The sequence below is a fragment of the Myotis nattereri genome (genome assembly GCF_964212035.1).
Source record: "Myotis nattereri genome assembly, chromosome: 9".
Taxonomy (NCBI): domain Eukaryota; kingdom Metazoa; phylum Chordata; class Mammalia; order Chiroptera; family Vespertilionidae; genus Myotis; species Myotis nattereri.
Genome location: NC_138084.1, coordinates 19,289,610 through 19,306,769, shown reverse-complemented (window position 1 = coordinate 19,306,769; position 17,160 = coordinate 19,289,610). Strand labels below are relative to the sequence as shown.

The 17,160-nt window shown below is 43.7% G+C and overlaps 2 protein-coding genes across 2 annotated transcripts in view; one reads left to right on the top strand and one right to left on the bottom strand.

Moving 5' to 3' along the window:
- MED19 (mediator complex subunit 19) overlaps positions 1-330 on the top strand; it is a 7,592-nt gene extending 7,262 nt beyond the window's left edge. The window contains exon 6 of the transcript XR_013996454.1: positions 155-330. The gene's annotated coding sequence lies outside the window, so the exon portion shown is untranslated. The remainder of the gene's footprint in view (positions 1-154) is intronic.
- ZDHHC5 (zDHHC palmitoyltransferase 5) overlaps positions 1-17,160 on the bottom strand; it is an 18,905-nt gene extending 1,745 nt beyond the window's left edge. The window contains exons 1-10 of the mRNA XM_081099938.1: positions 16,812-17,160; positions 8,741-8,862; positions 6,286-6,443; positions 5,182-5,354; positions 4,928-5,030; positions 4,187-4,278; positions 3,415-3,547; positions 2,631-2,754; positions 2,129-2,241; positions 324-1,183 (exon numbers count right to left, since the gene is read on the bottom strand). Of these exons, the coding sequence (XP_080956064.1) occupies positions 324-1,183; positions 2,129-2,241; positions 2,631-2,754; positions 3,415-3,547; positions 4,187-4,278; positions 4,928-5,030; positions 5,182-5,354; positions 6,286-6,443; positions 8,741-8,862; positions 16,812-16,915 (1,982 nt within the window). The 5' untranslated portion in view covers positions 16,916-17,160. The remainder of the gene's footprint in view (positions 1-323; positions 1,184-2,128; positions 2,242-2,630; positions 2,755-3,414; positions 3,548-4,186; positions 4,279-4,927; positions 5,031-5,181; positions 5,355-6,285; positions 6,444-8,740; positions 8,863-16,811) is intronic.

Below are 17,160 nucleotides of genomic sequence, written 5' to 3'. Positions count from 1 at the left end.
GCTCCCTTTTGTTTTATTGCACTGCTTGAAACAAGCCTGATTCCCTATCTCCTATTTATTTCTTCTCTCCAATAGCAGCTATCTTGTATATTTACACTCAGATTTTTAGGAGGACAGGATTAAGAAAAAGTATTAAACTTCAGTCTCTTAACAGGAATGGCCCATGAAAGCAGCTGGAGTGAAAATGAAAATGAAGAGCTATCCACAAGCAGGACAACCCTGGGTCCATTTGCACTAGAACATACAAGGGCAGTCCTGATGCCTTCTACAGGGCAGGATGCTAATTATAAGTTCGCTGAAGGCCAGGATGGACTAATACTTACTTGGGTGTCAGTAACGGCTGCAAGGCCACTTCTTCAGTCTCAGAGACACCAGGTTGGGCTTTTTGGCTGCTATAAGACATGGATCGGCCCAGGTATGGAGCAGTTGGGCCTGATTCAGGGGACCCCAGTCCCCGGCCCCTTAGTCCATCTGGCTTGCCAAATCGGGGCACAGCTGGGCGTCCCAATGGAGTCTTGCCCAAGGGTGACCTCTTCGAATCATCTGAGGAGGAACTAGTACGAGGGGCATGGCCTGAGCCTGGTGTCGACTGAATGCCGGAGTCCCCCAAGCCTGGTTCTTCCTCTCGACCTGGGAGTGGGGGTGACTGGCGTAGCAGCTTCTCTCGTTCCTGGAGGGAGGCCACAATATGGCGCGACAGATTGTCGTACCGGACTGGTGAGGGCTCTTGGTGTGCTGGGCCAGTTGGCACCAAATGTGGGTGCCTCTCAGCTTCCCGCTGTTGAGCCAGCCGGGCTGACAGGAAGGGAGAGGTGTAGCCTAAAGGTGTGTCTGGCTCAGGCCCTGCCTGCACTGACTCAAAGTCAGGGCTGTCGGAAGGAGTGAGCAGGCTGTCATAAGATAAACTTCCATTGCGTGTCTGGTTAGCCAGGCTCTTATAGGAGGTGGAGGTTGTGCCCTCTGAACGGATGGACTGCAACTGGCCCAGCTCAAAGCCTGTGCCCTGGGCCGACTTGAGGCTGGAGGAGCGTGAACCACTGGACAGTGGGTCGAAGTGAAAGCTTTTGCCAAAAGTGGGAGAGCGGAAGCTCTCTGGCTCCAGGCTGGGTTCTGACCGGTAGCTGGGATGGCGGCTGCTCTCTGCAATTGAGGTTGGCTCCTTCAAGCTGTCACCACGACTCAACTGGGGGAGAAAATAAAGCAGGCTCTTAGTGCTGCTCCTCGCGTGACATACCAGGTCCCAGGGCCCAAGGAGTACCTCAAAAATGGCCTGTTACATGCCAGCAATATTTAGAACATTTGTATGCATTATCTTGTTTAACCCCTAAAGCAAATCTCTGAGTTAGTACAAATAATACCACATTTTAAGATGCAGAAAATAAAACTTAAGTAACTTGCTCGTGATGGGTTTGAACTTAGGTATGACAATCAGTGCTTTTATCTACTTTGCTTCCTTGCCCCCTTTAATGAAGTAACATCAACAAGATTCAATCCCACTAACACAGTGGTGGGCAAACCGTGGCTCACGAGCCACATGCGGCTCTTTGGCCCCTTGAGTGTGGCTCTTCCACAAAATACCGCATGCGGGCACGCATGTACAGTGCGACTGAAACTTCATGGCCCATGCGCAGAAGTCAGTTTTCAACCTGGGCGAGTCTATTTTGAAGAAGTGGCGTTGGGGGAGAGGGTGTTGGGGGGTCGGTCGGTCGGGCGACGGGAGACACGGCGCAGGCGGGCCGCGGGATACACAGCCGGGGGGAGGCACGCACGATTCATGCACGAGTTGAGGATGGGAGAGCTGGAAGGGGTCGACCTCAGTGAACATACCTCAATCAGATTGAGGATGTTTTTAGCAAAGGCCAGCTTAGGAGTACCCTAATTATATACAATGTACCTACCTATATAGTTTAAGTTTAAAAAATTTGGCTCAAAAGAAATTTCAATCATTGTACTGTTGCTGTTTGGCTCTGTTGACTAATGAGTTTGCGACCACTGCACTAACACCAACAATTAGTAAAATGCCTTTGATTTTCTTTTCTTCCCTCTGCCTCTTCTTCCCCTTCTCCCAATCTTCTTCCCAGAACAAGTGGCATATTTCCAACCCTACTACTTAGGGAGAACCCAGTACCTTGGCGCTGGAAGAGTGAGGCATGGCGGCTGATGTGCTGCTGCTACTGTAGCCTGGCCGATACTTGTACATGGTAGGTGTGGGGGGGCTGTCCTTGCTCAACAGGCTGCTGTCTGTGGGGAAAAAAAGGCCCAGAGGAACCACTTTACAAGCTCTGCTCTTAACCTAGCTAGAGTTCCTTAAGGTAGAGGAGAGAACAAGGTAGAATAGGTATACTCAGCCAAGGGAACATGATTTTGTTGAAATCAAGACTAAAGACTCCTATTAGTTCAGATCTCAGTGAATATACCAAACAGGATGCTCTCTGTCTAAAGCTGACAGTTCCCCCACAAACATCTAATTCACTGCCAGCAGCTAAGTGGTATCCCCTTTCTCCCGGCTGTTCAAAGTAGTGGCTCAAGTGCCACCTATTGGGTGTTCTCAGCTACAGCAAAAGCATTATCTAGCCCTTGCCTGTATCTGCGCTACAATTCAGTCACCTTCTCACTCCTGCTGCCCTTACCCTCATTAGCAGCCAGATTGAGGTGTGTTCGTAGCCCTGTATAACGGCTCAGGTCCGGCTTAGGAGGAGGTGGAGGTTCAGCATCTGCGGACTGGCTCTCTGTAATCTCCAAGCTTCCTTTAGACTGGATAAAAGAGGGAAAATCAGGGCATTAGGCAATTCACAAGTATTAAACTGGTAACAGAGGAGTGTTGGGAGAGTCAATTATATATTTCTAAACGGACTGGAAGACAAGGGACAAGAGTCAGTTTGAGAATGGTACTGGATTAAAAAAAGTTTTCAACAAGCGTTTAATCCTGCCATTTATTTGTGGGTTGGTTTTTGTTGTTGTTAATCCTCATTGTGAGGTTATTCTTCCATTGATTGTTATGTAGAAGAGCAGGAGGAAGAGGGAGAGAGAAACATCATTGTGAGATAGAGACATCGATTGGTTGCCTCCCCCACGTGGGATCGAACCTGCAACCCAGGTGTGTGTACCTGACCAGGCATTGAACCCCTGACCATTCGAACACAGGCTGGCCTGGGCGTTGTTCATTTTTACCATTAACTACTTGAGTTCCAACCACCTGCAAGCTACTATTTTAAGTCCTATGAAGACATGGAAATGAATGGACTCAATTTATAATGTCACTAAATTACAATCTAATGGAGACAAGATATATATTTTTAAGTAATTTTAACACAAGTCAGAAAGTGAGAGATGTAAACTAAAAGCGTGTTTCCATTTCTTTACCAGGAGTGAGAGCCTCCAAGTTACCTAATTTTGCTCCCCTAAATTCCTCACCTTAGTTCTCCTCAGCTCTCCCTGGATGCCATTGTCCATGATCTTCACAGTTATCTGCCCATCTGACACTTCTGGTCGAAGGAAGGGAGGTCTGATTACAATGGTCTTCTCTTTCTTTGGTCTCCCCAAATACCTGAGTGTTAAGAATAAAAAGGCTTTCATTCATTCATTCATTCATTCCAATGTATCTACTGATTGCCTACCTTGTGTAAAACATTTTTTTAAAAATATATTTTATTGATTTTTTTACAGAGAGGAAGGGAGAGAGATAGTTAGAAACATCGATCAGCTGCCTCCTGCACATCTCCCACTGGGGATGTGCCCGCAACCCAGGTACATGCCCTTGACCGGAATCGAACCTGGGACTTTTCAGTCCGCAGGCCGACGCTCTATCCACTGAGCCAAACCGGTTTCGGCGTGTAAAACATTTTTACACAATAAACAGTCCAACCAGGCCAGTGAAAAGATCAACATTGAACAGATTTGATTCCATGACTGTAATAAGACTAGGCCTTTGGGCAGATAGCTAGCTCAGGACACTCGAGTAAATCTCAACTCTCAGAGGAGAGTAACCATAATACCTGATGACTATCAACTGAACTCATGGTGTCCACTAAAGGATGGCATGTCTTTCCCATGTAGGTACTTCCCATTCTAAGAGAACCCTTCCTAATGGCAGTCTCCCATCAGACCTTCTGGCACCAGAAGCAGCCCAAAGGAGACAAAAGTTATAATGAAGGGTGAACAGCAGACCAAAGGGATATAGATGTACCTGGGTGCTGGGGAACTGCAGAGTACACGGCTGACATTATTACAGCAGCCATTGGTGAAGGGGTTCACACCTCCCCGGAATTTACCCGTAACCTAGGAGGAAAAAAGAGCCAGAGCAGTCAGACAATGGGTCCCTGACTTCCAAAGACCAAAACACAAACCAATGAAAAATTATTGTATACCCACTATCTGGGAGATACAAAAAAAAAAAAAAAATGAGTAAAACACAATCCTGCCATCAACCAACTTCTACCTGGGATAGCTAAGAATGGCAACTCTAGAGTCAGTGTCCTCAGTTCAAATCCTAGGTCTTCTTCACCATAGCTATCTCACCCTCAACATCAGTTTCCTCATATAAAATGGGGATAAATAGCTCTCTGAATATTGAAAACTAAAATATACAAAATACCAAGCAAGCAAGGTTAATTATGCACAAAAATAACTGTCTTTAAGCAGCACTATAAGCTTCTTGAGGGCTGACGCAGATCTTTTATTAAGCCTCTCTAAGTTCGGAGCCCAAATTGTCCAGTATAAGTGGACATTCTCTAAATGCTAACTGGAGATGGCTTCTATTCTCATGTTTGCATGAGGAAATTGGACACTACCTCATAAAACATTTAGGGGGCGGGGCAAAAAATATAGTATTTGGGTATCCATTTGTAGAAGCACAGGCCAAACACTAATCACAGGACCAGAAGACAAGCCCTCCTCTGCAGAGGTCTCCCATCACTTCTTCCTGTACCTGTTCATTGGTTGTGCGTCCCCGAGCCACCAGCACCACATGAAATCCCGTGAGGCCAGCTACAGGGATGAAGAATAAGCCAGCCACACACATCACTGCCATCCTGAAGCCAAACAGTCAAGGAGAGCAGAGCAACATGATCTCATCTTCTCCAGCCCATACTGTAGCCATCTTCCCTTGAGCCTTACTACCACAGGATTCAACCTTCCTCACTCTTCCCCCTCCCAATCCCACCACCAAGCCTTAAAGGATACGTGACAGCCGTGCAGACCCCTGAGAGTTCCTCCACGTGGGAGAGGACATAAAGGAGGCCAAAGCCAAACACACCCATAATGTGCACTGTCAGGGAAAGGAGGAAGAGGAAGAAATAACGGTAGTTCCGGCGACCAATACAGTTGTTCACCCAGGGGCAGTGATGATCAAATTCCTAGGGGCAAAAAGAGAGAATGAGAGGCATCCTTGGACCACAGCACTAGATCGCTTTTCAGTCAAGAAGACAGACAAACGGCAGAACTTAACTGTTGTTTTTATCTATGGTTATGCTAATCATTTAGTTGCAAAATTAAAACAGGAAACAGGATCAAGCAGTTTATCTTGCTCTACCAGTCTCACAGGAAGACTTCCCAAAGGTTGATGATCAAAGACCAAAGTTGCCTCTCAAAGTTTATCCTATGTGACCAAGGAACTCTGAAATGGAATAATGTCAGAGGCTTTGCAAAAACATCAAGATTCTTGAGAAAAGAGGCTTGAAAGGAAAATCTGATAGGCAAATGCTTACAGCTACGTAAAAACTGGGGGGGAAAAAGTCAAAAATAAAAGGGCCCTGGCCAGTGTGACCATCCTAGACATGGAAAGGTTGCCAGTTCAATTCCCAGGTCAGGGCACATGCCCAGGTTGTGGGCTCCATCCCTGGTAGGGGGCATGCAGGAGGCAGCTGACCTATGTTCCACGCTCACATGGATGGTTCTGTCTCTTTCTCCCTCTCCCTTCCTCTCTCTAAAAACCCCAAAAAAACACAAAACCTTAAGTAAAATGAAAAGGACACAGGAAGAAAAATATAACTAAAAATTGAATGCAACAGTATGATGATGTAAAAGCAAGAGATAACACAAAGCCAGGACACATAACCAGAAAGATGACCCAAGGGAAGGAAGGCTAGAGCCATGAATCCTGGTGCTGGGAAAGCCTAGGGCACTTGGGGTCCCTCCTGTAACATAATATTTGCACTCTACCTCTCATGTACACACTACCCACATAGTTAGCCAGGACTGTATTTCATGCACAGGATTCGATCCTTACTCTATGAGACAGAAGATCACTTGGGTTAAGCATCAAGTGACCCCACTCAGGGTTCTTACCTCCACACAATTGTCACAGACACTGCAGTGGGAACATCGAGGAGGACGGTAGAATCGGCAGGTGGCACACCATTTCATACGCACTTGGATGCCCTTGATTTCCACTGTTTTGTAAAGGGGAGCTCGGAAGTCATCTTCCTTGTCTTCATCCTCCTCAGCTGCAGAGAGGAAAGTCAATAAAAAAACAACTGTGCCAAAACTGTACCAAGCATTAGGGATGCAATGATATTTAAAATATGGCCTCTGCCTTCAAGGAATTCAAGACTAATGGGGGAGAGAATACGAATTAGTAACTAATACTGTGAGATCAGCTCTTTATACAACATTATTGGAACACAGTTGAAGAAGCAATTTATTCTGCACTGGGAAATGAGGTTCAAGAGAATATGACTCGCCCAGCTGGCATGACTCAGAACCAGAAGGTTATGGTTCAATTCCCGGCCAGGGCACATGCCCAGGTTGCGGGCTCATTCCCCAGTGTGGGGTGAGCAGAAGGCAGCCAATCAATGATTCTCTCTCATCACTGGTGTTTCTATCTCTCTCTCCCTCTCCTTTTCTCTCTGAAATCAATAAAAATATTTAAAAAAAAAAAAAAAGAGAATATGACTCAGAGGTGGCTGTGATATGGATACACTGATATTCCCAGTTTACATACTATAAATTTATATAAACTAGTTATCTCTGAGCTGTGAAATTATAGGTGATACTTATCTTGTTTATACTTTCTATATAATGAACATACACTATTAAAATGTTTATATTTAAAATTTTTTAATGCTATTTATTTTGAAACCTCTGATCCTTCCACACCATCTATCAGAAGTAAGTTATTTTTTTTAAGTACTATATAGTTATTTGGTTACTCTTATAACTTAACTAGAGGCCCAAGTGCACAAAATTCATGCACTGGGCGGGGGCGGGGGGGTGTCCCTCAGGCTAGATTGCAAGAGGGCACAGGCAAGGCCAGGGGACCCCACCGGTGCATTATCGGGCCAGGGAGAGATGTGGGAGGTTGGCAAGCCTGGGAGGGACCATGGGAGGGCTCCAGGGCGTGTCTGACCCATCTTGCTCAGTCCTGATCGGCCAGACCCCAGCAGTAAGCTAACCTACCAATCGGAGCATCTGCCCCCTGGTGGCCAGTGCACATCATAGCGAGCGGTTGAGAGGCCTTAGCACAGCATTAGCATATTACGCTTTGATTGGTTAAACAGACAACTGGACGACCAGACACTTAGCATATTAAGCTTTCATTATATAGGATACGCAGTGTACCTATTCATACAAATGTCTTTCCTATCTTCCCTTCATTTGAAAGCAAGGACCTTTAAAAAAAAAAAATCACCCCTAATGACCATAATGTCTTCCATATAGATCAGTGACTTTCAACCTTTTTTATCTCATGGCACACATAAACTAATTACTAAAATTTTTTGGTACACCAAAAAATATACTTTTTGCTGATGTGACAAAAAAAAGGTATACATTTGATTTATTCACACCAGATGGCTACTGTTGTGTTGGTTGTCATTTTTTTCATTTGACAATCTAGAAAAGAAGTCAGTGCCTGACTAAATAGTCATGTTTTAAAAATTCTTGCAGCACACTGGTTGAAAATCATTGGAATACATAAATATTTGACAAAACACTAAAAGCTCATTAAAATAGCCCTACTTGTCTTTAGGAACTTAAAGTTCCTTTCATTCATCTGATACTTGAAACAAGTTACAAATGAAGCACAATAACACAGCTTTTTTTAACATAATGAATTTCAGAAAAACTTCACCTCATCGAAGTTGCTATCCCAATTCCACTTGTCTCACTTTTACAAGATAACTTCACATTTGAGAGAAAAAGTAGGTGTCTTCATCAGTGTCTTTCTACTTCTTATTCTATCAATGACAGTTTTTACTCTCACCTCCTGTCTCAGAAACAGCTTACTACTTCTGTATGCAAAACCCTTTTACCATGCTCTCTACCTCCCATCCTACTGAGTTCAGCATTTCATGGCTACAAGCTTCTGCCTAGAATGTCCTTCCCTTCCATCCTCTACTTGGTAAAGTCATTCCTATCTACCATTAGCAGCATTTTCCAGTTTATATGGGCACATATTAGTGCACACTTTTCTATGGTCTCACAGAATCTTGTTCATGCCTCCCTTACAGTTTGTACCACACTGTTTTAACTGCCTAATTCATCTTGGATAGTATTGTGCCTAGCAATACCGCCCAACCAGTATGTTCAAAATATATTTCTGCTGAACAGATAACTGAAAAAGAGTTGATTCAAAGTGAATCACATGGGTAGAAGTTATGACATACAGTAGAACTAAAGGCCCTGACCTGCTTTTCATCATTAGACTATAAAAGTATCCCAAAACCTTATCACTCAATGTATATGTCCAAAAATCATTCTTTTTTCAAAGATAATGAGCTTCCAAAAAAGAGGAAAATCTTACCTCGAGGGAAAATCCCTGGGTCCATGAAGGTGGCCATGCTGAAGTTAGCCAGCACAAAGAGAAAAACAATCGCATTGTAGATGGGCACTGCAGGTGACACATAACGGCTTAGTCCTGGACAGCTGCACAGATAAGAAAGAAAATGAGGGGCTGCTTCTAACACTCTGGACACCAACCATATAAAGATTCAGCCCACATACTTATATTTAAATCTTGTGTAGTTCACCTTTGCTGTCTCAAATTGTATCCTTCCCAACAAATGTGTCTAGTTTCCTAAAGAAATACTTATTTTAGACCAAGGTACAAGACTCTCACTCTCTCCTACCATAACCCTTTGCACTAAAGGTCTGTGTTCTTCAGATTCTTTCTTCCCTGGTGGATCTTTCCAATGTTTTAGAATCTGCTCTTATCTCCTTTTTAAAAAGGCACAAAAGTTAGGGACTGAGTATGTAACTAATACCAACTACACTCCCTTCTCTGTAGCAGCCTTGAGGCTTCTGGATCCCAGCCATGCCCCAGTGACCTGTACATTGGCCCAAAGCATGAGATACCACCTGCCTCTCTGGCTCCCACTCCCTCTGGCTTTGTACCGCTCTCAACTGCCTAACATTTCTTCACTGCGTCAGATATTCCTGAAAGTTTTATTCATCTAGAAACTAGTTCTCAAGGTGAAAAAATAATAATACCCAAATATGAATGGCACAAAACTAGACTTCTTGAGGTCTATAAATGAAGCAGAAGAGTGGGGAATAAAGAAAAGATTCCAGGCCTGGCCAGGTGACTTAGCTGGAATGTCATCCCATGCACCAAAAGGTTATGGGTTCGTTTCTAGGACAGGGCACATACCTAAGTTTCGGGTTCAATCCCCGGTCAGGGTGAGTACAGAGGCAACCAAAGGATGTTTCTCTTTCTCTCCCTTCCTCTCTCTAAAATAACGCTTTAAAAAATAAAAATAAGAGAAGAAACCAGACCAAGCCACCCTAAATCCTGTAGGTAAAAGAAGCTGGTTAAATATATCCACTATTTCACAGGGTCCAAATCAAGAAATATGCATAAGGTAACTTTTCTTGGATTTAAAAAAAGAAAAGAAAAGAGTGCCCCAGTCCAGGATTACACTCAGTTTCTGTCTGGATGTGAGTCTAGTAAGAATGCTGCAGGTGCTCTTCCTTTCTCTGATGATATTCTGGGAGCTGGAAGTTTCAGAACACAGATGTGCTGCTTGCTCTGTCAGTAATATCAAAGACCCTCTCTCCTGTCTCAGCTCAGGAAAAACTTCCCAATACAAGACAGTGGCTAAAGACACTAATCTGCTTTGTAGCTGAGAACTTAATCTTTAGAATTAGAACAGCATCTGCCTTTGTCCCCTTTATCTAGACCAGTTAGAACGAAAGGAAGAGTTCATTGAAGGAAGCAGGGGCCAAGAGAACATGACAGCATGAGTCTGAAGAATTCATCCACAGCAGTCCTGGATTCTGTTGTGATGTGTCTCTACCAAATCAAAAAGCACAGCCCTGAGCAGTGATTCAAGACAGTTCATTGGAATTGAGCTCCTTAATGAGATATAAACTAATAAGAAACAAAGGTGATGGTCACAAAGCATCTTGACTACCACCATCTATTTATTCAAATTCCATTAAAATTTTTTAAGTAAATATTATGTGCAAGGTTTTTTAAGTAATAAATATCAATTAACTCTTAGCTTCTCCTAATCAAAACTGGAAGATAATGAAGTAATGAAGGTAGAGTTAAAGGCACTGATTTCAAGGAAAAAACAGATCTCCCATCACAATTCTGGGTTTATTATCAGTCTCCTATGGAAGACTCTTCCTCTAGGGTTTCTTTGGTTCAGAAAAAATGTCCCCCTATTTTGGCAGGTTTTGGGGTGAACTATAAGCAAGAAGGAAGAATCCTTACACAGCCCCACCTAAAGCCTGAGTTCCTAGCTCCTTGGGAGGGAGAGAAACTGAAAACCAGTCATCCAGGTCAGAGCCCCTCCCTAGTACTTAGCTGTCACTTTAATTTCCGCCTGGGAAGAGGAGAAAGGGTGACTCACTTGACTCCTACAGCCTGGGAAGATAATTAGAAGGGAAAAAGAAATTAAATCCTTAGAACACTGAGGTACCATGATTTAAAAGTCTCATTCCTAGAATTGGCCATTATGGCTACTGTGGCGGCCTCCTGAGCTTCTGAAAAATAAATAAATAAATAAATAAATAAATAAATAAATAAATAAATAAATAAGGGTATTTCTGTTCTTGAGGGAAACCAAGGTGAATAACAATGAGACATCAGCTACTTCACAGGCCCAAATGTCAGCCTTTCTGGCCCCATTCTTTCTTCAGTTTCTGCATTTCCAAACAAAGAAAATCACATAATTTCTTCTGTATCTGGCCAAACTCTGGTATAATGAACCTTACCCCTACAACCTTCCTGATATCAGCCTATCCCAAAGTGTGAAAACCTAGAATCAAGTTCCAGGATCTGTTGCCAAAATAAAGCCTGTCCTAGAGTTGGCAGTTTCTAGAAATGATACAAATAAGTGCATAGGCAGTATTTGCTCCTAGATGCAAATCAGGGACCTACTGCTTCCAACCTAAACACTCTAGCTCAGAGAGCACCCTACCAAGGAGAGGCATGTGTGAGCAGTGCCTGTTCCTGCGATATCCCATTCTGTTTAGCTCAGGGAGAAGACTGCTGTTGCTATAGTATTCTGCCAGATCCTAGGTGACCACTCCAAGTAGCCTGTCTGAATCTGTTGCCTTTGATGGAAGGAGATGAGGGCTGAGCTGAGAGGAGTTGTTGGGGCTCGTCCTCAGCCTATAGCAATAATCATAGTGCTCCAAAGCACAGGGAGTGGCCGCAGCCCAATAGGCTGGCTGACTGACTCACTGATGAAACTCCCATTCCTATACCAACCCAGAAAGAACAGGTTCTTCTGCCCACCCATTCAGCCCTCCTGTTTTCAAGCCAAATAAAACGGGGAGAGTAGGTTTCAATACCTACACTCTTGAAAAATCTGTTTCATAGCCATCTCACACTTCCTATTATAAATGGTTCAATTCCTAGTACAAAAAAAAAAAAAGTAGGACTCAAGAAGCTTTGATTTTAATTCTCTCTCAATCAATATTTTGCTAGGTAGCCTAAGGTAATCCACAGAAAACTCTCCAAGTTCATTACTTAACTACATAATACAGATATGAGACTGGAGACAAAGTTTGAAAAGATCCTAGAATTCTTTTTAAACCAGATGGCTTAATACTGGGCATTCACTGGCTAAAAGATACACACACACACACACACACAACACATTACTATTACAACAATCACAATTATCATTCCAGCTCCACCTTCATCCTTCATTCCACTTCCCCATTCTGAGGTACTGGACATTCAAGAACACTTGAAACACAGGCACTACCCTCCCTGAAGGACAAGTCTATACATTCCATCCATGCCTACCACATAGTTTGAATGTATGACTAGTGTTCCTTGTTAATGAGGAAAGGTTGAAATAAATACCCCTCTTCCTAACCCTGGGGATCAAGATTCCACAGGAAAACAATTTCTTCTCTTATAGGTGGGTAAGTTCCCCTTAAAACACTTCACTTATGGTGTGTGTGTGTGTGTTACTCAGACTTTCAAGCAGCTCAGTGCAAGACATAGGACCTGGACACTTACTCCTGGATGAGAAAAAAACGTGGGAAGGAAAAGGAACAACCACTGCTCAATTAATGCCCTAAATCACAAGACTGCTCCCACTCAAATCAGGTGCTAGCACCTCCAGTCATGAAGAAAAAAAAAACAGAGGGAGAGTCACTCCAGTTGCCCAACTCTCTGGGGTAAAAGGGTTGGGAGGGGCCAGAGGTAGAAACTGAAAGGAAGAAAGCTCTCTATGGATGGGACACTAGAAAGACCATCACAGATTTCTGCACAACCCAGACTTTTTTATCTTTCCTTCAGAGGACCACCTGCAGCAGAGATGTACCCCCATGCCCACCCTAACCGACCTTAAAAGGAAACAAAATGAGCCCTAACCGGTTTGGCTCAGTGGATAGAGCGTCAGCCTGCGGACTCAAGGGTCCCAGGTTTGATTCCGGTCAAGGGCATGTGCCTTGGTTGCGGGCACATCCCCAGTAGGGTGTGTGCAGGAGGCAGCTGATCGATATTTCTTTCTCATCGATGTTTCTAACTCTCTATCCCTCTCCCTTCCTCTCTGTAAAAAATCAATAAAATATATATTTTTTAAAAAGTTAACAAAATGAGACACTGGTTGACTTTACTCACAGTTTGAGGAGACTTTAGAGGATACAATTCAGTGATTTATTTCAAAGACCACTGCCAGGAGCCCTAAAAAGGTCTCAAGGCTCCTCAGGAAGACAAAGAGTATGCACCAAGTGGCTGGGCCTCTATGCACCTGCCTCAGCTGAACCAGACAGCTCTACCCTTATGTTTTATGTACTGGGGTTCCAAATAAGATCTCATTTGAAAAAGGTCATGGTGTTTAAATAACTGCTCTAGGCCAACTTCCTCATTATACAGAGGAAGAAACAGGTCCACAAAGTTTAACAGGCTTTACCAAAATCTGTCTCCTGACCCCCCAAAAGTGTGCATTCCTTTTACCTAGCACTGACCCCTGCCAACCACAAAAGGAGGCTTAGTAAAGACAAAAAGGATACAGGCACATTATCTTAAGTGCAGAATCTAATACCTAATTAGAAGGGAGAGGGTTACTTTAGCAGACACTCTCCTTCCCAAGCACTAAAAAGAGGAAAGAATTAAGACATGATCCCCAATAACTCACCTGCTTAGTTTTAGTACTGAAAAAAATTAGTGAATGAGGGGGATTAGGCTTCTAGGAGGAAGACCTGAACTGTTCTATTCAAGCTTCTCTGGGGCAGAAGATCACCATTTTTTGATGATCAAGCCCAACTGATAATAATCTGCTCATAGCTTTCCCTACTTGGCAGGTAAATTACATCTAACTGGTTGAAGCCTATATGCTTCCACTAATAATGTCTGCCAGCTGAAAGGGACTTTTTCTCCCACTCCCAGTCCTCTAGGTCCCAAAGTAATTCTCACCTGGGGCTTGTACAAATGGTTGAAAAGATAGTTGTAGCCTAGGGAAGAGAATAGAAGGATGACAGAATTGTTACAGATTTAGGCCCCTATTTGGAACTGGTTCAAAGAAAGCCTTCCTCTTGTCTCTCTACTTGAAACCATAAATTATTTTCTAGGTTGTATACAGTTTTAAACAGAGGGTTCCCCAAGGACTTGAACCTCAAAAGGGATAGAATATGTAGGAGAACAGTTTTTTAGATCAGTGGCACCTCAGTCCAGATGTATGCTTGTAGAGGAACTGCTATGGTTAGATGGAGAGGAAGAGTTGAGAATTTCAGAGGTTCAGGGTGTTTATGTCTCCGCAGATGGGCGAGGAGACTCTAGCGAGGAAAAGAGAGCCCAGAAGTTGGTCCTGAGGAAAGTGCCAGGGGGAACTCTCACTAGGACTTAAGGCTTCTAATTTTGGATTAGAGGCAGTAATTCCAAAGAGAGTCAATATTGTCCTCCAAAATTCTTTTTCCTCAGGCTATGAGACCATAGAATAAGGAGGGCCCCTACTTTTCTGGCACCAGGGAATAGAAAAGTAGGTTAAATAGTTTCAACTATCAGTTGAGAAAATGTCTATGTCAGGACAACAATTTGTGGCAAAACTGGTATAACCAGCCAAGCACTTCAATGTTTCCAGATTAGCAAAGTAAGACCAAGGATTCTGCTCAAGAACAAATGGGTTGAAAGAGAGAAACCACTTAGTCCCCTGAATTTCCAACTTCCCCTAAAGCTTTGACCCTTGAAGGAAGATAGAACCTCCCCAATTAAGCAGGTCTGAGGGTGTCAAAGTGGTCTTATATATATCCCTCCTGACACAGCACCACAAGGGCTACAAGGATACTAAGATCCCATATAAATGTCCCATGGTTAAAATGTTGATTCTACCTACCCATAATAGCAGAAACCAAAATAAGGATGACACTAAAATTCCCTCCTCCTTATTGGCAGTCAATGCATGAAGAAGGGCAGAACACTGAACATGTTGAGACAAAGATTATAAAGACCAGAGATGAGCAGGGCTGCTCTAGATCCCTGAAGGATTCCACAGGTAAGTTCAGGCTGGAGAGCCGGGGGCAAGGAAACTATGACTTCTACTCATCCGAGGAAGAGGTGAGAAATAGGATCGTGCTTGTACCTTAGGTAAAAGACCTTTCCCTTATCAAAAAACTAAGAGCTCTCGCCCTAACCGGTTTGGCTCAGTGGATAGAGCGTCGGCCTGCGGACTGAAGGGTCCCAGGTTCGGTTCCTGTCAAGGGCATGTGCCTTGGTTGCGGGCACGGCCCCAGTAGGAGGTGTACGGGAGGCGGCTGATCGATGTTTCTCTCTCCCTTCCTCTCTGCAAAAAAATAAAATATATATTTAAAAAGAGTAAAAAAAAAAAAAAAACAACTAAGAGCCCTAGACAGTTTGGCTCAGTGGACCGAGTGTTGGCCTGTGGACTGAAGGGTCCCGGGTTCGATTCCAGTCAAGGGCATGTACCTAGGTTGCTGGCTTGATCCCTGGCCCGGTCAGGGCACATGCCCGGTCAGGGCACATGCAGGAGGCAACCAATAGATGATGTTTCTCTCCCTCTGTCTCTCCCCTTCCCTTTTACTCTCTCTAAAAATCAATGGGAAGATATCCTCGGATGATGATTACCAAAAACAAATAATTAGCCCTTGCTAGTTTAGCTTAGTGGATAGAGCATCAGCCTGTGGACTGAAGCGTCCCGGGTTCGATTCCAGTCGAGGTCACATGCCTGGGTTTCGGACTTAATCCCCAGGAGGCAGCCAATCAATGATTCTCTCTCATCATTGATATTTCTATCTCTCTCTCTCTCCCTTCCTCTCTGAAATCAGTAAAATATATTTAAAAAAAAAAAAAACTAAATAGAAAGCACCACTATTACTTTGCTGACCCATATTTTTTAGAATTCCTTATGGCATAAGCTCAATTTGAGAGGTTTCCCTCCCTCCTTTCTCAGATTTAATTTCTGTTCGCTATTTCTTCCCATAATAGTAATTGCCAGCAATTCCTGCTTCATTCATCCTTCAATGAGTCCAAACTGCTTTATTCCTCACCACTTCATTTTCCTCTTCCCAACAACCTCCCATTGCTCTAAATAGCACCTCACAATTACGTTTAAGCCTGAACTACAGCAAAGTGAACTCCCCAGAAATATCTACCATGCTCAGACTGTTCCAAGAGCTACAACTAGAACACCAACTCAATGCCTCGACAGTTTAAGGCTCAGAAGGCTGGTCCATGTTAATTATAAACAGGTAACAGCAAAGACGTTTCCCAGATGGTTGACAGTTAAAATACTGGGGAAAAGGGGAAGAATAAATCAGTCTCCTCCAATAACAAGCCAGTGAACAAAGTCTGTATATCCCAAGTGGGAAACCTTTTAATATCAACTGTATTTCCTAACACAACCAGGGAATAGAAGAATTGCTGCCATTCCCTTCAGCAGGAACTAATATAAAGAAAGTCTTCTAGGACTCTCCTCCTAAATAAAATTTGCGTTCACTTCCCATTGGCCTTCACTCCTTAAGTAACACTAAAAGCTAAAACTCTCTCAATGGTATATCTTCTAAATCAATTCTGAAATTCTCCAGTACTCTGTTCCTATAATCTTAAATTTAAGCTTCAAATAACCAGGGGAAAAGCCACTGCTAGTGGCTGATTGCTTAAGCTGCTTCAAGCCTCTCTGGCGGTTTCCTCCCACTTCCTCCCTAGTTCAGGATCATCTAGTGATGGAGCTGGGTAGGAAAATATGAACGTCTGTGATTCCAGAGGAAGGGAGGCAGGGGAAGGTAGAGGATTCAATGGAGTAAAATATATACCATGTTTCTGGGATTCAGATTTACCTCTATCAGACATCCAACACCCAGTCGCTTGGCTTTGAAAGCAAAACTCAAGAGAAAAACTAGCCCATTACCTCCCATGGAGTGCCCCCAAATACCACTGCTGGGAGAAAACTCACGTAAAGGCAAAGAAGAGGGTCGTAGCTCCCACTAAGAAGATGGCGGCTGCTGAGACCGGAACATACTTGCTGGGTTTGAATCTCTTTCCAGACTCTGCGGGCATGTTGGAGGTCTGATGGGAGATCTGCCCTGCCGCATAGCCCAGGCCCACACAACGGCAGAACAGACAAGAAAACGGGATGAGGGCAACACCGGAGATAAGAGCACAGGACACCAGGGAAAGAGAAAAATTTAAATTATCACCCTTCCCCCTCCCAAATGAAACCAAAGGTCAAAAGATCTCAAATGAAGGAGAGCATATGGGAGGGGGAAAGGTGATTCCAAATAATGAATAACCACCTCCCCAGA